Consider the following 24841-nt stretch of genomic DNA (forward strand, 5'->3'; position numbering starts at 1 on the left):
ACATATAGCATAATTTGTTATATTCATATTCAATAAATTAATATCATATGTTGTATTTGAAGTGGTAAAATGCATATAGTTTATTTTATCTAGGTTAACCCGTAAACCATTAACCTTAAACTAATCAAAAACCTTACTGATTTCTATGTTCATCTTATGCATTAGTAACATTAAATCATGTGCAAATATTATATATGAGAGTACTTCTGAGACAGTACGAGGATCATTAATGTATATTAGAAAAAATAGGGGCCCGAGAATCGAACCTTGCGGAATTCCACATGAAATTCGAAGTTCACTTGAGTGGACACCATAATAATTTACAAACTGTCTTCTGTTTTTCAAGCATTCTTTAATTTGGCTTGCCTTTGTGTCGGCTTGCCCCCTATCAAACTGGTCCTCATCCTTGTGTTAACTTGTAGAACTAATTTTCTGGGCCTAATTACATGATTAAAAATATTGTGGTGCTCATCAATATAAAGATAACATTTTGTACCTCTATTCGGTATCGACAGGCCGTCGCAATGAGGATAAATCCGTTATATCTGATGCTCACTACGACTATATGTGCCTCCTTCGCCTTCATGCTTCCTGTAGCTACCCCGCCCAATGCCATAGCATTCGCCAACAAGGAAATCAAAGTCATTGATATGGTAAGACGTTTAGGACTCGTTACAATTGATTAGATAATATATTCTACGATTGGTTGCATCGATCTATGTAATAAATAGTTCAAATCTCTTGTACAATTTGTCGTTTATACCAGCTTATATTTGGCCCACGATCATCGTAGGGTAATCGTATCTGCTAATCATGCATTCTCCTTAGGGTCGCGTAAAGCGATCGTTAGAGTTTCGTATGGATTAACGATTACCGCAGGGTCCAATATTATATATATATTTTCCAATATCGTTGGACCCTTCCCTTTAGAAGCATCGTAGGGACATATTACGATCACCGGAGGGTCATTCTACGATCAGCGCAGGGTCATCATACGATCTCTTTGTCTTTGTCTTTGGGCCCTTACGATGCCATAAGCACCTTTCACAATTGACGTACGACCGATTGATGTGAGGTATAGACCAATTCGAACTCAGAGCAATGTAATATAGCAGCCATAGCTCGGGGCTTCCAATGGGCTGTCAGCCAATCTGCAATGAGCTAGGTGCGCGTATGTATACGCGTATGTACATATCCTTTTGTTTGAATGAGAAAATAAATTAAACCTGCACCATTACAGATTCATGTAACAATTAGCCGAATTCAGTATACACCGGGGCCTAATTGTTGAGGGAGGAATGCCCTTTACCCTATTTTCTCTAGGTTTAATTTTTGCCTATATTTTCTGCCCTCTCTTTTTATTTATTCTTAACTCCTACTTTGTAACACCGAGGAACGGTCGCATACATGCGAATGCAACGGTAGTGCAATGTTGCAAGCCGTGTTGCGATCGGTCTTGCAACAGTCTGATATGGCCTATATGCATGTATTATCGCACTCGGTCGCAGACTGGTCTCTATAGGTCGCTAGCACATGTGCAAGTGTTGTACGACCTCCAGTCGACTAAATGCGACTACTTAATTGTGCCACCTCTCGCATCATGTCGTACAACGTTGAACAACACTCACACGATGATCGCCCGACCGATGGTACGATCTGATGCGAGTGAATCGATCGTATTTGATCGCGTTTGGATTTTGAACATTATCAAAGATCAGATGCGACCAGTCACGACCACCTCGAGTTCGTGCGATCGTCTACAACGACTGCGAGTGCTCGCAAGACACCAAGACATCGATTGTGCAACAACAAGAAAAAACTGTTGCAGGCGGTCGTAAATTGGTCGTACGTCAATTGTGAAAAGGGCTTAACCGATTGCATAATAGTGAGTGTCCACGTGAGGCAATACGATCGCTCGTACGATTACATGAATCCAGTGAGACTGGTTGTTCTATTCGTACGAGCTGATGTGAGTGAATCGATCGCATTTGACCGGATTGTTTGGATTTTTGAACATTTTCAAAGTTCAGTTTCAGTTCAGTTCAGTTTGGTTTATTTTCATTTCAACTCAAGTCAATTTAACAATAAAAGAAATCATTACAAAGATATAAATGATACAGTATAACAATATGACATTGATAAACAAGTTCACATGCGACCAGTCACGACCACCGCTTCGGGTTTGTGCGATCGCCCACAACAAGAGCGGATGCTCGTAAGACACCAGCGATCGACCGTGCGTCACCCCCCAAAAAAAGTTACAGGCGGTCGTAAAATCATCGGGGATCAATTAATGTGAAAGGGCCTTTCACGATGGCTGTAAATAATATAAACATAAAAATTATGCCTCCAACAACAAAAAACGTAGACTAATCCATAGTACGATGATCGCGTATCAAATGTAAACGAGGTTTAAAGATGAGTGTATTTCTCTCGATTTTATATTACCTCCTTACAAATAAAACTGTTTTTATTGACAACTTAAGCCCCTTTCACAATTGACGTACGACCTGTTTACGACCACCTGCAACAGTTTTTTATTGTTGTTGCACGATCGATCCCTTGGGGTCTTGCGAGCACTCGCAGTCGTTGTAGACGATCGCACAAACTCGAGGTGGTCGGAGGTGATCGTGACTGGTCGCATCTGAACTTTGAACATGTTCAAAATCCAAACGCGATCAAATACGATTGATTCACTCGCAACAGGTCGTACCATCGGTCGGGCGATCATCGTGCGAGTGTTGTTCAACGTTGTACGACTTGGTGCGAGAGGTGGCACAACTAAGTAGTCGCATTTACTTGACTGGAGGTCGTGCAACACTTGCACATGTGCAAGCGACCTACATGTACAGAGACCTGTCTTGCGACCGGTTGCGATAATAATATGGGCCATAAGACTGTTGCAAGACCGATCGCAACGGCTTACAACATTGCACTACCATTTCATTCGCATGTATGCGACCGTTCCACTCGCAATCCCTCGTGCAACACTCGCATGTGATCGCACGAGCACAATAAGAGCATATGCGACTTACTCGTGCAACGGGGTTTACTGGTTGTTTTTGTTGTACGACAGCTGTTGCAACTGTGAAAGCCTCTGTGCGATCTTATGAGATGACTAGCGATTGATGCCTGTTGCAGCCTGTCGCACGACCAAAAGGTCGCAAATGGTCGTACGTCAATTGTGAAAGGGGCTAAAGTCTTGTTGGTCTCATATGAGAAAATACTTTTTCCAATGTGAAATGATGTAAGCCTCTGATTTTATTATAATTGGTATAAGATTACTCATATTGATTAATTAATCCCAAACATAAGATTGATTCCATAACCACGTCACATATTCGTACTGCAAGTTTTTCAATCCTGGTGGATGTTTCAGAAAGCTGTTCGGAAGTTAAGAGCAGGCGCGTACGTAGGGAGGGCATTGGCGGCGGAAGCCAAAAAATTTAGAGGGGGCCCACCTGAAAAGTTTCGATGGACACGGACAAAATTTGACAAGCCAAAAAAAAAAAGGTTATCAACCTAAATTTTGGGAGGGGATCGCGAAATTTTTTGACAAGCCCCCCCCCCCCCCCAAAAAAAAAAGAAACCGTCCCCCCACCTCAAATTTAGGGGGGACATGTCCCCCCGCCCCCCCCCCCCGCTTCCGCCGCCTATGAGGGAGGGGGGTTACAGGGGTTCACCCCCAGGGTGAAACTCTTGGCTTGTCAAATTTTCATTCAACTCGAACCCCCCCTTCAAAATCCTGTGTACGCTACTGGTTAAGACTGACTTTAAGAGCGACTAGTGATCCTTTCTTACGCGCTAAATAATCACCAATGAAGATGTAATGGTGAATATCATTTACCACGAGAAAGGATCACCAGTTCTCATAGTTATTGTTAACTTACAAACAGTTTTATGAAACGCCCCCCAGATCAGGGACCCATAAGACAAAGCCTAGCAAATTGATCATGAATAAATTTGAATGATTAAGTACGTTAATCACAATGTACAATCAATCGTAGCAATCAATCTTATAATTAATCACTAAGTTTTGTGTAACAGACCCTAAAATAGTGGCGTAATCGTCTCCCCAAACCTAGATGGAATAACACAATTACCGTGTTTACACTTGATCGGCTTTTGGTTCAGAACCGAAAGCCGATGCAGAATCGGCTTTTGGTTTATCTTGCACTACGTTTACACGCTGTTACATCTCGCGGTGCAGAATCGGCTCGCAAGTCAAAAACTAGATGATACGCACACCAACAATATACGTCATAATAAAGGCAACGCTGGATCCGAGCGCTTACAATTACGTCACAATGGTAAAGTAAATGAAATGCGCACCAATTGCCGATGCAGAATCGGCTTTCTGTTTACACGTAATAAAAAAGTCGATTTTGCATCGGCTCGCGGTTCTGAACCTACTACTTTGGTGGTGCAAATTGCCGATTCTGAACCGAGAGCCGATGCAAGTTAATCGCGCTTACACGCTATGAAAAAGCCGATGCCTGCATTGGCTCGCGGTTCAGAACCGCGAGCCGATGCAAAAGCCGATTAAGTGTAAACACGGTACAAGATGGTGGACACTTCAAACATACTGCTATACGACTATCATTTTAAACATATATTTTAGTTATTTTGGCAGTAAATCATCTTTTTAAAATGATTTTTTTTTAACAGGTAAAAACAGGCTGTCTTCTAAACTTCACGTGCATCTGTATACTGCTTCTCTTCATGAACACGCTCGGTCTGTTGATTTTCGACATCGCACACTTTCCCGATTGGGCCAATAACACCATGAATACCATGGCAACAGATAATATCTTCCATAACTCTACATCGGTACCGTTTTGAGATGAGACCTTTTGAAGAAATTCTCGAGCTGAAAAAAGAAGAAAAAATTGTATCAGTATACTTATCTGTCAAAATAAATTCTTTCAAAAATCTTTATAATAGGATAATTTTCTTCGTTTTCAGTATATCCTCTTGCTTGTATTACAAATATTTTCTATAATTTGAGTGATATTACTTTTGGATGGCGTCTGTTTGTTTCGAGAGACACTAGCTGCCCTTTCACACGGTAAAAACAAATCGTAATTTGAATGATGATCCCAGTAAAAAATAAGGCTAATTACGATTTTTTTAGCACGTGTGAAACCAAACTAAAACATGATTAGAATCACGAACGCTAATCACTATCACGAATTCAAATTCTACTCCGGATGTGAATTCCAGTTAAGTTTCACTCAAATTACCTTACGAATTTTGCGTGTGAAAGGCTTGAACCTCCAAAACATCTTTTTTTTTTTTTTTTTTTTTTGGGGGGGGGGGGGGAGCTTACGTGACCTTTCAAGCACTTCGATAGATAATACAATTGTCATGCACTCATTGTAGTTTGTATTTACGATGCAGTGCTTTGATTGACAAGTCACCAAGGACACACACCGCCTTCGCCCGGGAATTCGAATTTAAAATCACATTTTTCGAGCGAGCGTGTGAAAGGTCCGTTGATTCTAAAGACGATTTGCAATCATCATTACAATGGTGATTCAAGATTTACGTGTGAAAAGGCCCTAGGTTATTTGCGCCTGTTTATGTGATCGATCACGCCTCTCCAACCATTGTCTTACTAGTATGTTACTCGTTCTAGTCGCTCGGATCCTTTCTTACTAGCTTTCTCCATTGGGTCAGCAGAAATAAAAATCTGATGCAAATCCATGTTCTTTCATTATAAATAATGTTTATTAATGCATTCTACATTTCATTTTCTGCGGGAATTTGTTTAGCTGCTCCGATTTTCCATATGACTCATTTTACATCTTCTTTTGTTCTCTTCTAATTGAACATGATTTTTAAGTAGCACATGGTAAATATTTGTTCTCTTTTGATTCTCATTTGATTTTGCTCGAATCTGATTCATCTGTAGCACTGTGATTCTTTTTTTAAGCAGTTTGATAGTGATGGGCTAGTGTAGTATGTTAGCATTTGTTAAACATTCTGGAAAGAACATGTATACGATATTCCCACTTCTTTATTGAATTACAACATGTTTCTTTTCATGTAAATTTTTTTTTTCTAAATCAGAAAATACAATCACTTCATACGGTGTAGTACTCAAATACATATCATACAGTTCCGTTGGTAGAATGGTAGTCTCGTCATTCAGCCACCTATGTTTGAAGCAATCCGTGGCCCTTTGACCAGACATCGATCCTCATTAGCAGGGGAGGGGCATAGTGGTCTGGTTGTTTACCTATTCATTTTCAAATAAAAACCTTATGAATCACTAATAGATACCCCAAAAGTATTGAAGTTTGTGATCTTTTCTAGTGTATAAGAGGACACTGAAAATGTGGTTTCTGATAAGACTTAATAAATTTACTCATCGCTATGAAGTTGAGAAAGTAGAAAGAATCGAATTTTGAATATTATAATATCTTTGGGATATTTCCCTTTCAGAAACGGGATAATGAATGTAGGAGACCCGGAATATGATTGTACATATTTACAACTTCTTATGCTGCATCATTAATTCTACTTACCAATTATTTCTTTCAAGGATTATAAGAATTAAATTTCAGGCATTGAGTGTATTTTTGTGTGATAAATGATGACAGACCTGTGAAAGCTTTCCAGATAGGAAAGGGCGATAAGATTTAAAAAAAAAATTAATAATGATGATTTTTCTGTATCAGGTCTCTTCTGTGTTTGTATATATAGATGAAGGTTATAATGATATTTGTATGAAATCAGCACGTTCGCATGATCCAAAATTTATATCGATTCGCTCACATTTATATTTATATCCTAAAGGTATTTGAAACGCTTCTGTATAGGCATATAACATGTTAAAGGTCTATATAACATTTACATTTACATATGGAATCAAAGCAGTATAGAAGTGCATATTTCGATACTTTGTGATTGATAGAATACTTTCAAAGAAGAATGCAACAGTATTGTTTACGTTGGTCGTTCAATTGATTTTAAGGATGATTCAGTTTTGATACCGTTTATTGAAAGATTTGCCTTAATAGGGTTATCTTTTTTCCCAGAATTTTTTTTATCGGTATAAAACATATTACATATCTCACTAAAATGATGATGCGGTTGCGATTATTGAGCTGAGAATTTTGCAGATCTAGACCTGAAAAATTGACAAATTTCAAACTATTTGTGATATAATAAACAGAAAGCGTCCTTAAGAAATAGAGCTAATCCACAGGGCCTATGATCCAGATCACAAACATCGGATCAAATGTCAAATTTCACACTATTCAAGTGGAATCTCCAAGTAAACATGAGGTTGTTTTGGAGCTAGAAGCAGCATCCAAGTGTGTAGTGGTAGAAACGAAACCGTGTAAGCTCTAACGGTTCCATGACATTTTCCCCGGCGACAATTGCTCCGCTCTAAATATCACACACTAATCGAATCACAAACTTCAACCCTGGCTTTTACACTATACCCTATCCGAAACCAAACCATGGACCTAACATAAAACCCTGTTGCAACCCTAAGCTTAATCCTACATCTTGGACGAAATTAGGTCCGGAGCATTTGTCGCAGGAGCAAATGTCGTGTCACCGTCCTGGCAAATAGGCTTAAATTATATGTTCAGCGTGAAGATGATGAATCAGAAAAAAATTCCCATCAGCAGCTGTTGTCTTATCGCAAGTACGAACATTCAATCATCGAATTATTGATATAGAGTTATTCTCCCCGCATATTTCGGTGCCATTTTCGTATAGACCTTTACATGCATGACCGACTACGAGACAATCTCCGGTTGATGGTTAAATCTAAGTGTCAATTAATGGTAGGTGAAGAGTAAAACTGTGAAAAAACGTATATATTACACGCATACACACACACCCTCACCCTCTTTTGCACGAACACACCCACCTTCCTTACCACGCAGAGTCACTAACGACGATCTCGGGGCACATCAACTCCTTGATTTCAGCATCATCACTCGATCTATTGCAGGCGGTCAGTGGCAATCCTTTGCCTGTGCACTGGGTGCCCACTAAAGGTGTCCGAACCGGCCATTTTATTGATTCCACATCAGGCAAGCCATTTTGATGGCAGTTCTTATGGACAGTTGCCCAGTGTTGACCAAGGAAAGGCATAGCCAATGAGATAAGGAGGAATGAGGAAATGGAAACACAGTTTTACAATGTGTTTAGGAAGCGTGTGTCTGTGTGTGCGTGCGTTTGGTGTGGCTGTGTGTGTGAGTGTGTGTGTGGGAGAGGTGATATGTTATGTGGCCGTGGGTGTGTGTATGATTGGAAGGACGGGTAGGTGCCATTTTGCGTGCAAACAAGTTAGAATTTCTTTGACACTTCATCCAGCAACTTGGCGCAAATGAATTTACGACCTTCTATAATCTAGTAGATATGTGAAAAAGATGCTGGAATCTGGCAGAAAGTGTGAAATTTGGCATACAGGGGTATTTTTGGGCGCTGATTTCAAAAATTGCCGGCCCCAAGCGATTTGACTATCGGGTCGGCCGCCATTTTGGAATCCAAGATGGCCGCCATGAAAAATCATTAAATGTCATTTTCTTGAGTTTTACATGGCATGTGACACTGAAATTTGGCATACAGGGGTATTTTGAGGCACTGATTTCAAATATTGCCGGTCCCCAGCAATTTGACCATTTGGTCGGCGGCAAAATGGCCGCCATAATATATTATTGCAATCATTTTCTCGAGTTTTATATGAACTGCGGTATTGAAATTTGGCATATAGGCATATATTTAGGCATTGATTATTGTCAGGCCCCTGTTTGGCTCGAATGAATATCTTTGGCCCGTATAACCCTGACTCAGGGGATCAGATCGCTGAGGGCCAGCAATATTTGAAATAAGCTCCCCACACTACTTCTATATGTCAAAGTGCAATATACCGCAGATCATATAAAACTCAACGAAATAATTGTAATATTTCTATGGCAGCCAGCTTTGAATTCAAGGGGGGTGTTGCAAGAAAATATTTGCGATCAATTGCAAATATTCTGTTGCAATTTTACAACTGACAGATCAGCGTTAGCTGTAGCAAATTAGATTAAACTTCTTGTTTCAAGGAACAGATTAGCAATCAATCACTAATTTGCAATTAACTGCAACACATATGATTGATTTAGGGACCAAAAATAGACTTGCAATTGATCGCAAGTTTCCTGCAACACCCCAAATACGGCCATTTTTACGCCGACCAATTGTCAGATTGCTTGGAACCAGCAATTTTTTTAATGAACTCACCCAGATACCGATATACTACAAATTTTAGTGGCACATATTATGTAAAATTCAAGAAAAGGAGTTCAATGATTTTTCATGGTGGCCATCTTGGATTTCAAATGGCGGCTGACCCGACGGTCAAATTGCTTGAGGCCGGCAATATTTGAAATCAGCGCCCCAAATGAGGCCTATATGCCAAATTTCAATACCACAGTTCATATAAAACTCGAGAAAATTATTGCAATATTATATCATGGCGGCCATCTCGGATTTCAAGATGGCGGCCATTTTGCCGCCGACCAAATGGTCAAATTGCTGGGGGCTGGCAATATTTGAAATAAGTGCCTAAAAATACCCCATCATACCAAGTTTTTTCAGTGTCACATGTTATGTAAAACTCAAGAAAATGACGTTAATGATTTCTCATGGTGGCCATCGTGGATTTCAAAATGGCGGCCGACCCGATGGTCAAATCACTTGGGGCCGGCAATATTTGAAATCAGCACCCCAAATTAAGCCTATATGCCAAATTTCAATACCGCAGTTCACATAAAACTCGAGTTAATGATTGCAATAATATATCATGGCGGCCATCTTGGATTTCGAAATGGCGGCCATTTAGCCACCGACCAAGTGGTCAAATTGCTGGGGGCCAGGAATATTTGAAATCAGTACCTAGAAATACCCCAACATACCAAGTTTTTTCAGTGTCACATGTTATATAAAACTCAAGAAAATGACGTTAATGATTTCTCATGGTGGCCATCGTGGATTTCAAAATGGCGGCCGACCCGATGGTCAAATCACTTGGGGCCGGCAATATTTGAAATCAGCACCCCAAATTAAGCCTATATGCCAAATTTCAATACCGCAGTTCACATAAAACTCGAGTTAATGATTGCAATAATATATCATGGCGGCCATCTTGGATTTCGAAATGGCGGCCATTTAGCCACCGACCAAGTGGTCAAATTGCTGGGGGCCAGGAATATTTGAAATCAGTACCTAGAAATACCCCAACATACCAAATTTCAGTGTCACACGTCATGTAAAACTCAAGAAAACGACATTAATGATTTCTCATGGCGGCCATCTTGGATTTCAAAATGGCGGCCAACCCGATGGTCAAATCACTTGAGGTCGGCAATATTTGAAATCAGTGCCTCAAAATACCCCTATATGCCAAATTTCAGTGTCACATGCCATGTAAAACTCAAGAAAATGACATTTACTTATTTTTCATGGCGGCCATCTTGAATTTCAAAATGGCGGCCATTTAGCCACCGACCAAGTGGTCAAATTGCTGGGCCCAGGAAAATTTGAAATCAGCGCCCAAAAATACCACTGTATGCCAAATTTCACACTTTCTGCCAGATCCGAGCATCTTGGCCATTTTTTGTCACATAACCGCTCCACTACTAGTGGAGATTGTCCCGTGGTCGGTCATGCATGCAAAGAACAATGTAAAAATGGGAACCAAACTATGCAGGGAGAATGACTCTGTCAAGACGTTAATAAATCAATAATTAGATGTTCATACTTTAGACAAGGTAACTTTACGCTGATGGGAGATTTTTTCTGACTCGGTCTGTAGATCCATGATAATACTGAACTTCAGTTGCACAAGTCTTAAATAATTGTCCGAAAACACCACCAATCCGGGCCACCTATTCCTCAAGAATTTGGCTTTGATTTTCTTCAGTCAGTCTGAAGGATTTAAGCCCCTTCTGGCGGGATAAGCATCAGCCATTCCATTCATCGTTTTTATTTGGCAATAGGTCATGATTAACTATTTTTGCCACATCCTATATGTAAAGTAGGACAACAGTTTTCTTCATTTTTTAAATTATTTTTTTGATGAAATACTATTCTAATCAACATTTAAAATAATGAGAGGAAAAAAATAAACACCAACAATAAGCTTCCAAGCGAAACAAAACACTGATGAATAGGAGCCTATGATATCAGCAAACTATACTGAGGGGGAGTACTTCCCGAATACGATAAAGGTTGTTGATCGATGATCTATGAAAATGAGAATAAAGAACATCTCCACTAACAAAGGGGATAAAATTTCAGATACTGAAGTTCTTAGATACTTAAAATTCTCAGTGTACCATGCATTACTTATCTGTATTGATACTAGATTTGTGATATAAACCGCGTAATTTTCAAGATAAGTTACATAGTACAAATAATTTCAGTGAGATATATTTCCTTTTCATCAATCTTTTGTGCGAAACGCTGAATGCCGGGCACTTGGAAACATGCAAACCTTCCGATGACGTGCAGGTATGTCATGAAATAATGGGCCTTTCTGGGAGATAAATGAAGCGCAAAAAGAAATACCTAACGCTTCTGCACTGATTCAAACGTATTTTTTCACGCTCTATAAGACTGTAAACATCATCTCGGAGTCTTGTTACTTCATTTTGGTCGATTTTAGTGCAATTTTTTCCTCGTGTTCTACTTGCAATGGCTCAAGGCTTGTCTAAGAAAGAGAAGATCCAATTGTGGTGGAGACTTACGAGGAACTATGTCGTCATTGCTTTGGTTTTATTAATATTATGCCCGATACCAGTAGTTATGAACACCCAGGTATGTATAACACTTTACTCAAGCAGTTCATTGAATGAGAGCCTGTCACGAAGTACTGTTTGTTGTAAACTATACTTTATTGCTAATTAATTTCGATTGGTCAATAATTTTCAAAGAGGAAATCACACTTTGACATGAAGGATTATTTCATTCCATGATGGTTTTTTTGTATATTGTCTTCGTATTCACAGTAGGCCTAACTTATTCTTAATGGAAAGGGTTGCTTATAATCAGATGTGTTTCGTAGCCTAACGTATATGGGTTAAAACACTCTGTCTTTAAAAGGTGTGATCCAACTGATCATAAAGTGCGTTCAAATGGTTTAAAGGCAAAAGTAAGTGGTCGAAATTTATCTAGTATTTTTTCTTATGAGAAATAGATAATAACAACAATGATACTAATGACGATGATACTGCGCATGATAGTAATTCATGCTTAATAGCTTGCCTTCCAGTTGGCTCTGCATAATGTGCCGAACACGTTGGCTAGAATGGGAATGGCTCGTCCTAGGATCGAACCCCCAACCTCCCGTTCATGAGACGGGCGCTCTACCACTAAGCCACTATGCCCTAACTACCAGCTACTAACTACCCCCGAATCTTTAACCGTGATCCCTCAGATTTTGACCATCTTTTGTTAATAGATGGGATACGTGGCCTTCACCATATTCTTGATGGGGACCTTCTGGGTGACGGAGGTGATACCTTTACCAGTCACGGCACTCATCCCGATAGTTCTCTTCCCTCTCTTTGGTGTCCGGGACACCCCCACCGTGATCGAGCAATACTTCAATGATGTCACTTACCTGCTCTTTGGGGGTCTGATCCTCGCTGCCGCCATCGAACATCAGAACCTTCATCGTCGCTTCGCTCTTCGGGTATTGCTCCTGTTCGGAGCGGATCCAAAGAAGTAAGGACTGGTTCTATCTTGGTAGCTAGAGCCTGAGAAAATTGTGGTTTGATGGATTTGATGGCCTCGGGATTAATGAATGTCATTTCTTAGAGGTTAAGGCTATCATGAAAACATCAAAAAATTATTGGGAATGATCTTATTCTTTTTCTTTTCCCATTTTCCTTCTTAGTATTTTCTCTATCATTACAATCATCATCAATAAAAACTTCACCATCCTCATCATGATCATCATCACCTCCACATCATCATCATCATCCTCACCATCATTATCAGTCATCACCAGTAGCGTACCGTGACTCGGAGGAGACAAAGCATTGGGGGGGCAAAGCATTGTTCACAGACAATGCACTGCCCCCCCCCCAATGCTTTGTCTCCTGCGGTTCACGGTACGCTACTGGTCATCACCATTACACTAATCGAATGGCCAACTTCAATTCTTCGTTTAAAACTTTGCCCTACTAGTTGAGTCGGAAATGGGGGTTCACGTGCACCATCATGATATAGTTTTAACCAACTGTCTTCATGTTCCCTTTACCAAATCGTGTCCCATGGGGTTTAAAATTGGCAAATTTGGCGGCCATCTGGGATTTTTCATGAAAATCGATTATTTCCATAATTTTTTTCCACAGACAATGGGAAAATCTTGAATGAATACGCTTTTCACTATGATTTAGATAGTAGAATTCGATTGCAATAGTTTTCTGGACAGGACCGGTTAATATATTTTTTTTGAAAAAATTGAATTTATTCCAAAACTTTAATGTTTTTGGTAAAAAAAATTGCATGTGCATTGATATCTTTGTATTTGGTCATAAACATCAACAAGTAATACAAGATATCAGCATTCGACACAAAAGAGGATATGTTAACGAGAATATTGATATGCTTCATGACAGTATTAATGTCTTAAGTAATATAAAGGGCAAATACTTCCAAATGTATTACTCGATATTGCGATAAAATGACACTAAAAAACAACATTCGTGCCCTTGTCACCCTAATAATTGCCACCTTTCGCAATCCTCACGGACGCTAATATTAGGGTCCCCTAACAAAAAAGTTAACGCTTAATCATACACTTGATTTTTATGATTGATTGTACATTATAGTCATAAGAATCAAACGTAGAGAACTGCTCTACAATCAATGCTAAGCTTTGTGTTAAGCCCCTTTCACAATTGACGTACGACCTGTTTACGACCACCTGCAACAGTTTTTTCTTGTTGTTGCACGATCGATCTCTTGGTGTCTTGCGAGCACTCGCAGTCGTTGTAGACGATCGCACAAACTCGAGGTGGTCGGAGGTGATCGTGACTGGTCGCATCTGAACTTTGAACATGTTCAAAATCCAAACGCGATCAAATACGATTGATTCACTCGCAACAGGTCGTACCATCGGTCGGGCGATCATCGTGTGAGTGTTGTTCAACGTTGTACGACTTGGTGCGAGAGGTGGCACAACTAAGTATAGTCGCATTTAGTCGAGTGGAGGTCGTACAACACTTGCACAAGTGCTGGAGACCTACAGAGACCAGTCTTGCGACTGGGTGCGATAATATGAGACTGTTGCAAGACCGATCGAAATTACGGCTTACTACATTCCACTACCGTTGCATTCGCATGTATGCGACCGTTCAGCCCCTTTCACAATTGACGTCCGACCAGTTTACGACCGCCTGCAACAGTTTTTTCTTGTTGTTGCACGAATGATCTCTTGGTGTCTTGCGAGCACTCGCAGTCGTTGTAGACGGTCGAAAGAACTCGAGGTGGTCGTGACTGGTCACATCTGAACTTTGAACATGTTCAAAATCCGAACGCGATCAAATACGATCGATTCACTCGCATCAGGCCGTACCCGGGTCGTACCATCGGTCGGGCGATCATCGTGCGAGTGTTGTTCAACGTTGTACGACTTGGTGCGAGAGGTGGTACAACTAAGTAGTCGCATTTACTTGACTGGAGGTCGTGCAACACTTGCACATGTGCAAGCGACCTACATGTACAGAGACCTGTCTTGCGACTGGTTGCGATAATAATATGGGCTATAAGACTGTTGCAAGACCGATCGCAACGGCTTACAACATTGCACTACCGTTTCATTCGCATGTATGCGACCGTTCCACTCGCAATCCCTCGTGCAACACTCGCATGTGATCGCACGAGCACAATAAGAGCATATGCGACTTACTCGTGCAACGAGGTTTACTGGTTGTTTTTGTTGTACGACAGCTGTTGCAACTGTGAAAGCCTCTGTGCGATCTTATGAGATGACTAGCGATTGATGCCTGTTGCAGCCTGTCGCACGACCAAAAGGTCGCAAATAGTCGTACGTCAATTGTGAAAGGGGCTTTACAGGGGGTTACAGGCCCTACAGATCTGCTTTTCGATCGTGTGCAAAATTCTTTCTCGCGACACCCGCACCATACATGCATGTATATTACTACTGATGGCTGGAGATATTCGAAATGCAGGACCTAAAATAAACTCCTCAAAAAAGTTTGGAAATCTGATTTTGATCGATAATCCCTCCTTGGTTTTATTAAAAATCAATGTGTACTTAATATCAATAAATATAACATTTAATTTTCTTTAAAATGATACCCTACATGATATGATTATGGTTCACATGGAGGTGCAGTGCCTTGAAATATGGGGCAAGGTCAAATTTCAAAAGTTGCAAAATGACACAAAATCGAAAGTCACTGTTCTTTTTTCCGTGGTGATGAGTGAGTTTCTCAGCGGTTTCTTTTTACTTTGATCGACAATTCCTCATCGGTTTTAGTAAATATAAATGTGTAATTAATATCAATGAATAGATCATGTAATTTTCTTTAAATTGATACCCTACATGATATGATTATGGTTCACATGGAGGTGCAGTGCCTTGAAATGTGGGGCAAGGTCAAAAATTCAAAAGTTGCAAAATGACACAATATTAAAAGTCACTGTTCTTTTTTCCTTGGTGATGAGTGAGTTTCTCAGCGGTTTCTTTTAATTGTTTTTATGCACCTTAACATCAATATTAGCATGGAATCAAACACACCTCTGCACAAGCAAACACATAACAAACAAACAAACATGCATGAGTATTTCAAACCATGACTCAAACCATGTTATCTCACAGAACCATTACTACAGAAGCAGGGGCTTGATTTGAATGGATTTTCATCTCTTTGACACACAAAAGAATCGTGTTCTGTATTGACCCTTCATGACCCTTTCTGCTCATTTTGCAGCTTTTCAATTCAGACCTCATCCAACACTTCTGAATTCTGCTCCTTTCGTGATGGCATTATCATAACAAGCATGGTATCATTTTAAAGAGAATGTAAATATTTTTTGAATGATATCAAAGATGCATTGTGTAAAATTGGGAGTTGGGAGAAATTAATGGCCAAACTCAGATTTCCAAACTTTTATGATCATTTTGCAGCTTTTCAATTCAGACCTCATCCAACACTTCTGAATTCTGCTCCTTTCGTGATGGCATTATCATAACAAGCATGGTATCATTTTAAAGAGAATGTAAATATTTTTTGAATGATATCAAAGATGCATTGTGTAAAATTGGGAGTTGGGAGAAATTAATGGCCAAACTCAGATTTCCAAACTTTTATGATCGTTTTGCAGCTTTTCAATTCAGACCTCATCCAACACTTTTGAATCCTGCTCTTTTCGTGATGGTATGATCATAACAAGCATGGTATCATTTTAAAGAGAATTAAATGATCTTTTGAGTGATGTAAAATATGCATTGTGTAACATTGGGAGTTGGGAGAAATTAATGGCCAAACACAGATTTCCAAACTTTTTTTGAGGGGTTTTGATTATGACATGGATAAGAAAGTGGTTTTTCAAACAAATCGAGTACATATTGAGTGAGGAAAAAGTTACTGAATTAAGGCTTAGATATAGATCATTACAGTCCATCGAATCGATATTGCATTTAATGTGGATTATTGATGGATCTCTGGCAATTGATCCCATGGGTCAAGTCACCTCTCCAGCCGAAACCATTTCGCATGCGTTGATTATGTACACAGCATGTATACGTGCGGGTTTTTTTTAAATTTTGTTTACTTCTACACAAACGATATGCCTCTAGCACACAATGTAATGGGCATTATGCTTTACTTTCCCCAGAAATGGGGATTAGATTCGAATTCCCGGGGGTACCACTTCCATTGATGATTGGATACCAGGCACGACCATGCGGTTTCGAATAGCACCCTAAACAAGGGAAGCAAGGCTTTTCCAGATTATGAAAATGCATCTCTTAACAAGTATTTAGCTTGTGAAACCCTACAAGTATTGAAAACATATCCCCCTTTTTCAGTATTTTAAACATCGTTTTTGACACCCTTATAACGTTACATAGGCCTATACGTAACGTACTTGCCCACTATTTCCATTTTTACGTGTGGTCGCGCCTGGTATCCACTCTTCAATGGAAGTGGGCCCCCCGGGCGGCCTCTCGAGCTCTGGGAGGAACCAAATGTGGCTTTGGAAAGTCGTCCTAAATCGGATATATCGCTGTTACCATAGTAGCAACCAGAATTTTGCACACGAAACGCAAATTGAATGTTTCCGTTCCAGATGCGAAACGAAAAAAATCTCATGTCACACAATTTGCATTGCAGGACAGAGTTTTACGACCATGACGACGGGCCCAAAAGTCTCTTCCAAAATCAACTACCGTCGCAAATAAGCGTTCGCGTTCTCCAACGAAAGGTCGGGAATACCGGCTACAACGCGATCGCTGGCATTCCTTTGAAGAGAGTACAATAGACTAAATCGGTCGACTCGGCACGCCTTTGTTGGTTCTGACTTCTAAGTAAATGGAAATAAGAATGCCTTAGGTGAGATCTCGCAATTCTATGAGATTGTTTTCATAATCTTCATACGGATTTCAACTATTCATTTTTTTGATGTCCTAATTCAGGTTGTTGCTGGGTTTCATGAGTGGTACAGCCTTTTTGTCGTCATGGATGAGTAATACAGCCGTGACAGCCATGATGCTCCCCATTGCTCGAGCTGTGCTCGATGAGATCAGAAAGCAAGACAACGACGGCGAGCATGAGATGGAGTGCGACCTCGGAGAAAACGGAAAATACAAGGTGTGGCTTCAATATCAAAGTGTAGCAAAGATAATTTATTAAACGATGTATGGGATAATGTGGTTATCCGATATGACCAGGGGGTTGGGCAGGGGTCCAATATTCGCTAGTGTATAAGCAATTGTCTTAGATCAGATTATGCAAATTTTATATTTTACTCAATGAATAAAAAAATCCCTATATTTCCTCCATGAACAATATATAAACAACTTTTCTGTATAATTATGATTACATCAAGATTTTCCATTTTACCAAATATATATGTCGGCTTTTTCGGCGTGTTCTATGCTTGTAACCGTTTTGTAAAAATGAACGGAATTTTAAATGTCATGAGATTTTCTTTTGATCCATGAAATGAAATGTTCAGTAATAATATGCTTTATTTAGTTACAAATATATTCAAATCAATATGTTATTGCGGCTGCCTTGCCATTAGACCTTGACGCGATAAAATGCGACTGAAAGCATTTATGCATGTCAGGAAGATCATTGTATAAAATGGAAATATAGGTCTATAAACCGGAACGAACAGTGTTATGGCTAAAACATCAGAATTAACATTTTCATTAGGGTCATTTTACGGTAACGATTTGATAAAGCTGTCAAATTGCAATAAGATATCAGTATATTTCATACTCCCAAATATATTTTCTCTCTCAAATCATGAATAATCGTCAACTGAAAAAAAACTAATAAAAACTTGTATTTTTTGACATTGACATTATTCAAAGCATTTTATGCTATGAGATGATCAAGATCAAGGGAATTACGCGCATCCTAATGTAATAAGATTTTTAAAGTGTCATAATTATTTACAGTGGTGCTAGAAAGTTAGTAAACCCAATCAGAAAATGCTTTCCTTCATGCTGATTGTTGAAATTAGACAACAACACTACAATGTCTGGTGAGCTCAGAGACACAAACTTTGTTGAATGTAATATTTTATCACCTGACCTAACAATAAAATATCTATAACATGGCATAACTTGAACACTTAAATGTGTACATTTTCTGGTGGAGTTCATTATTTTTTTAGCAGCGTTATCATTGATATTGACATTCGTCATCACCATTATTCCACAAACGTTATTGGTACAGATCTTTATCTGACCTAGTTGTAGTTATTGCTCCTAACGCCTCAATATTTGTCACGTGAGAGTCGTTCCCTCTCTGTAGGTCGTTTCTCCCTTCCCTCCTCTCTTATAATTTGGAATGATGCAGTGTTTTTCCCCTAGGTAATTATGAATTCTTTAATGTTGCTGTATGACATTCATGTTACTTTTTGAATGTTTTATTGAGGATTGATGTATCTAAGCACACAATAAATGACATCTTGTGTTTTGATGCATTTCATTATTCGAAGGTACAACCTTTTAAACGAATTTCGATCTTCACGCCCCCCCCCCACCTTTCTTTATTATCGACTAGCCCAACAACCAAACTGTTTTGCCTCCTGAAAAACAAATAACAGGAAACAGAAACGGCCAAGAATTACAAAGGTGGGTGTCATCGTTATTATACATTCACACTTCCACTTTTAGCAATATCATAATTATACCTTTCTCATTTTATTATTTTTCTTTCCCTACTCACTTTACTTATTTTCCATAATTTGATTTGGCAATAAAAGATAAGTCTCTTTTATTGTAACGTAATCTGGTTTTCTTACCCCTGTCCTTCCGAGGCCTCCATAAATTTTAAACTCCCAGCTTAAAGATGGCGGTCTCCAATCTTTCTAAATATTGATGATATTTACAGTAAATCTAAAAAATATTTATCCCCTTTGAACATATGTAATCACCTGTTTGCATAATTTATATATATTACATGTATATATATATATATATATATATTTATATATATATATATATACATATAAATATATGTGTGAGGGTGTGTGTGTGTGTATATATTACATATATATATGTACTGTATAAATTTAGTACATACACTGCATAATTTATATATATAACATGTATAAATGTATTTATATGTATATATATATATATATACATATATATACTGTATATACAGTATATATTTAGTACATACATGTTTCAATAATGAAAACAAAATATTCCAAGTATAACTTATATTATATAGAATAATTATATGTATGTTTATCATTATGATTGAAAATGTGTGCTTATTATTTTGTTATACATAGTAAAATGCTGTTTGAAATTTTTATACAACGCTTTACTTTTTTACCTTACAGTAGTTTAAACGGTTTAAACAATCGTAAAAAAAATTAATTTAATTAACAATAAAGTTGTTATACAACTTGTGTAAAGTTCTTAATATTTAAAAGTTTTATAAAGTATTAGACAGCGTTTTTATTGTATACTTTTGTTATCAAAATGTGGAAATAAAACAATATCAAATCAAATCCTTTATTAATTCCAGTCGAAAATGATACTATCAATAATATTGGCCCCTTTATTATATTCTAATGGAATATGATAAATACCATAATGAGATTAGCAAATCCTATTAATGATAGGCCTTAATTTGTCGATAAAGTCTTTTTTCTTATGAAAGAAAAAAAAATCGAACAACGAGACCATACATTTTATCATAACTCTTGCAATACAGGGAAGAGATGGATTCGATGGTCGATCCTCCACCAAGCCCGTCCTCGGTTGATCAAGCCAGGCGCCATCTACGTCTATGCAAAGCTATTTTCCTTTGCATTCCCTATGCTGCCAATGTAGGTGGGACGGGATCTTTAGTTGGTACCCCAGCGAATGTGGTCTGCGTTGCTGTTGTTGAAAGGTATAGAAAAGTTCCCAAAACCTTACATATTCCATGGCACCTGCTCCGGCGACAATTAAGTGCATGGATATAATAACGATCCAAGTCAATCTCTTTTACCTCTACCATTTTTACCTTTGTCATTATTACGTCTATCATTTTTACCTCTGCCATTATTACCTTTGCCCTTTTTACAATAAACCGTTTTAGCTGTTCCACAGTAATTTTTTTTTCTTTTGTATCAAGCTTTTGTAGCCTTTCACAATTAAATCAACATGGTACTTGAATGTCAAAGTATCATCAATTATCAAACCCAAACATTTGTGTTGTGATACACAATCTAAAATAGTTTCATTGTTTTTTAACAGATAATGTGTCACCCTGCAAAGTTCATAATCACTGCCGAGAACCAAGAAACACTTCTTTGGGGTTTTTATTGTCTAGTATCATTCTGTTTTACATGTCTAGTCATAGACTTCATTCATTGCAGAGTTCAGTTGATTTTCGTCAGTTCCATAGTACTACCACAAACATACAGAGTTGCATCGTGAGCAAACATAATAATCTTTCCTGATTTAATACTAGAAGCCAGGGCCCGTATTCCATAAACAAGATAAGCTTTTTGCTTAAGTCTTAGCAATTTGTCTTAGCATTTTGCTTGTCTAAGAAATCTTCCCTAACGATATTCTATAAACTTTAAGACATTTGTCTCAAGTCAGGCGATATGGCTAAGCCAAAGTCTCAAATTCTATGACCTTCAGCGACCTTCTCAATAATAAATTGCTGCAGGGGTGACTGCAACAAACTTGCAAAAATGTAACTGAAGTTGTTTTTTTCTGAAAACTTTGGATTTTATTGAAACTAATTACACCTATTGTAGTAAGAGAAGAGCATTTATCACCCATATATGGTAAGAACTTTTTATTAAACCTGTCTATATTTTGTTAATTACCAAAACATTTCAATCCCAAACCGAGTGACTTGCACAGTTTTTTTGTGTATCAGTCCCATTTATTACTTTTCATGTATTGTTATTTGTTTGTCAAAATATAAACTATATATTCCTCTCGACAGTTTACTTTAACTTCAGTTTAAGTAGACCTAGGCCCCCTAAGGGAATTTTTTTTTGTAACTTTTGAGACTAGTCTTGGGTCTAACATTAGGCCTAGATCTAGCCTAGGCCCAATATCTATAAAATATCCGTCTGTTTTGAGGAGAATTGAACATTGTTTTGACTTTTTTACTTTCATGAAGGCTGCAAAACGTAACTTTGTTACAATGTTATTGTTAGTCTAGTGGGATGCCATAGTGGAGCAACCGAGACTGAAGCTACATATAGTACATAGATCTAGACCTAAATAGTATTGGTCTAGGCCTAGAACAACATTCGGGACTAAGCCTGGCTTAGCCTTACTTAGGACAGGGATAGATTTACATGTAGGACTATCTGACTTGGTTAAAGTTAGACCAAAACCTTCAGTCTCCGACTGTATTTTGGGTTTTCTGCTAAACTCACGTACGTGCACGTTACACGCAGTCAATGGAAAGTATATGTGTCGCGCCATCTTGGTTAATTTCACCACTACGTTGCGAGAGGGCGCTCGTCAAATTTTACCAAAAAAAATCGTAAGAGACAGGCTCGTAATTATGAGGTGACTTTAGGCCACAATAATTAATTTAGGGATGGTCCGGCAAATAAGTCGTGTCGATTTTCGAATTTAGGAATGTATAACGAATCAATACATATAACATTCATCAATACTCATGATGTTTAATGAGTAAAACAAAGCCTTCTTCCCCGGCGTCGCACGTCCTCCCGAGTTACGGTGGTGCTCTTGCACATTTTGGGTATAGTTCAAATCATCAATAATATCTCGATTCTGCAACTTATTGTATCCTAATTTCATGATTTTTTGTATTATTTAGGTCATTTGCAACACTTTATTCATTGACAATTACAAGTGTTAATTTCAAACTTTCCCGCTATTGAGTCTTGAATCTACCCTTGTCCGCAGGCCCCTATAGTGTGTACTGTGTCATTATGTGTGTGTCTATGGAGCACCACATCCCAAATCTTACAAAATCGTGCTGATTCTGTGGCATTAAAATACCTAGTAAGACAAAGAGAGTTCCAGTTTTGAATTTTCCTGAAAAATTTACCAGAAAATTAAAGCTAAAAGAGCAATATTGTGATGAAAAGGATGTACACCCCTACCCCTCCCCTTGCCCCACATCCACATGTGTAGCTGTGCCAATATACTCAATCACAAAGAAATTATATGATTGGTTTTATATTTTTGCAGCAGGAAATAATAATAATGATAATAATAACAATTAAAATAAAATAATAATTATAAATAAATTAATGACAATGATAATAATAATCATAATGGCTGTTCAATGTAACTTCTTCCACTGGCTGTTATTCCTTCAATCATTTTGCCAATTTGTACTTGTTTATGTAAAAATCATGTTTATTATTTATTGCTATTATAATGTAAATGTTGCAATTTTGTAGTTTGATTCTTTTTTTATTTTGTGTTAGTATTTATATAAATGTTTTTCATGGTAATGTTATATGTTTATCACGAGTGGAGTTGGAGGTAGCTTATGTCTCTTATTTTCCCTTGGAAACTTTGAGGAGAAATTTATTAAATGAATTTAATGTTTAAAACTCTTCATCTGGCTGGCCCCTATTAAAAAAATTTACAACACATTATAGATATTGAATTTCAAATATTATTATACGAAAGGTAAACAGAACAATGTAGACCTGTATTGAAGGCAAGTGAACAACACAATTTCATAAAGCAAATTAATCTTCCTTTATGCTCTCTCTCTCTCTCTCTCTCTCTCTCACTGTTACTGGTCTTGTAAGTTTTAATACAATCATTGAGTTTTTAATGTAGACAATCATAATGTTGCCCCCCCCCCTCATTTCTACACATTCTGATTAACTCTCAACATGCAAGGAAAATATGCTCATTGTGGTAATCTTGTTAAAATACAATTTTTATCAAACTAAAAACAAAACTAAACATGCATGCTCTTCATCAGTAGCCAGGGCATGAACATTCTTACCTGAAACAAAATCTGTTTCTGAAGCATGCGAACCATGTTTGCTTGCTCCTGGCTAGACAGATTACTCCTGGTAAACTCTGAACCGAATATGATTATGGATTCAGCGGTCATGATAAGAAAATTAATATGAAGTAATATTAAATAAAATTAAAAAAAATATTCTTGTTCATACCACAATCTCAATTACAGTAAATAACCATACGAAATTACTTGAAAGAAAATTTATATTCGATGAGAAAAGAGCAAAATAATTGTAATCATTTCTAATCACTCTTCATGCTGTCCACTACGTGTGTTTTGCAAAATATTCAAGATTTAGCAGATGTCAGAAACATATGTGAAAAAAGGAAAATGCTGATAAATCAATTTCTGATCTCTAGTCAAGGCAACAATATGTACCCAGATCAATCTCTTTATTCACTGTATTGATGAGGTAATTTTGATTCAGACCCAAACAGCAAGATATCAATGAGAAACATGTGCGTATATCATGATGAATAGGCTATCTTGACAGAAGAGCCCTCAACGCACGTACCCTTCTGGCCTTAACCCCAAGAAAGAGAGCGAGAGAGATGGTAGTGATCGAGATGAAATAAAGAAAGTTTTGTATCAAAGATCTATAAAAAAAAATTGCATTAAATGTTAATGCAGATATGGGGTTGTCTAATTTTAAAGAAAATCATTGAAAATGCCCCGGACTGATCCCCCACCCCCGCCCCCTCCCCCGTGTGGACGTGGACCTGGCCTGGTCAGCGAGCAACTCAACTATCAAGTACCGTTGACCTGGCGTTGAGCACAAAAATACAAAGGTAAGATGGATCTAACTGAACATTATTTAATCGGCATAATGGAAGATATTAACAGTCAATTGCCTTGGCTTGACTTGCACAATCAGTCGCGAGTTGGAGCAGTTCACCTATTTCAGCTCAGTCACTCACTTTGAATATTGAATTTGAAAGCGTGTTTGTATCTCAAACTGGTTAAAATTCACAAATGATATTCATGAATACATATATTATTGATATGCCTACAGATTTGAATCTTACAACATTTAGTTATATTTTGAAAGGATCATGAATAACTATGAGTAGGTTAAATTTCAATGTAACGCGGAAAGTCCAATATGGGACTACACAGGCCACCGCGTT

At 38.1% G+C, this 24841-nt stretch overlaps 2 protein-coding genes across 2 annotated transcripts in view; both read left to right on the forward strand.

Moving 5' to 3' along the window:
- LOC129265221 (Na(+)/citrate cotransporter-like) overlaps positions 1-7083 on the forward strand; it is a 29010-nt gene extending 21927 nt beyond the window's left edge. Inside the window, exons 12-13 of the mRNA XM_064102575.1 lie at positions 516-653; positions 4669-7083. Of these exons, the coding sequence (XP_063958645.1) occupies positions 516-653; positions 4669-4842 (312 nt within the window). The 3' untranslated portion in view covers positions 4843-7083. The remainder of the gene's footprint in view (positions 1-515; positions 654-4668) is intronic.
- Positions 7084-11662: 4579 nt separating this feature from the next.
- Positions 11663-24841, forward strand: part of LOC129265788 (Na(+)/citrate cotransporter-like) — a 38370-nt gene continuing 25191 nt past the window's right edge. Inside the window, exons 1-5 of the mRNA XM_064101488.1 lie at positions 11663-11829; positions 12473-12738; positions 17684-17858; positions 19287-19357; positions 20454-20633. Coding sequence (XP_063957558.1) covers positions 11707-11829; positions 12473-12738; positions 17684-17858; positions 19287-19357; positions 20454-20633 — 815 coding nt within the window. The 5' untranslated portion in view covers positions 11663-11706. The remainder of the gene's footprint in view (positions 11830-12472; positions 12739-17683; positions 17859-19286; positions 19358-20453; positions 20634-24841) is intronic.

The sequence above is a fragment of the Lytechinus pictus genome, chromosome 7, assembly GCF_037042905.1.
Source record: "Lytechinus pictus isolate F3 Inbred chromosome 7, Lp3.0, whole genome shotgun sequence".
Classification (NCBI taxonomy): domain Eukaryota; kingdom Metazoa; phylum Echinodermata; class Echinoidea; order Temnopleuroida; family Toxopneustidae; genus Lytechinus; species Lytechinus pictus.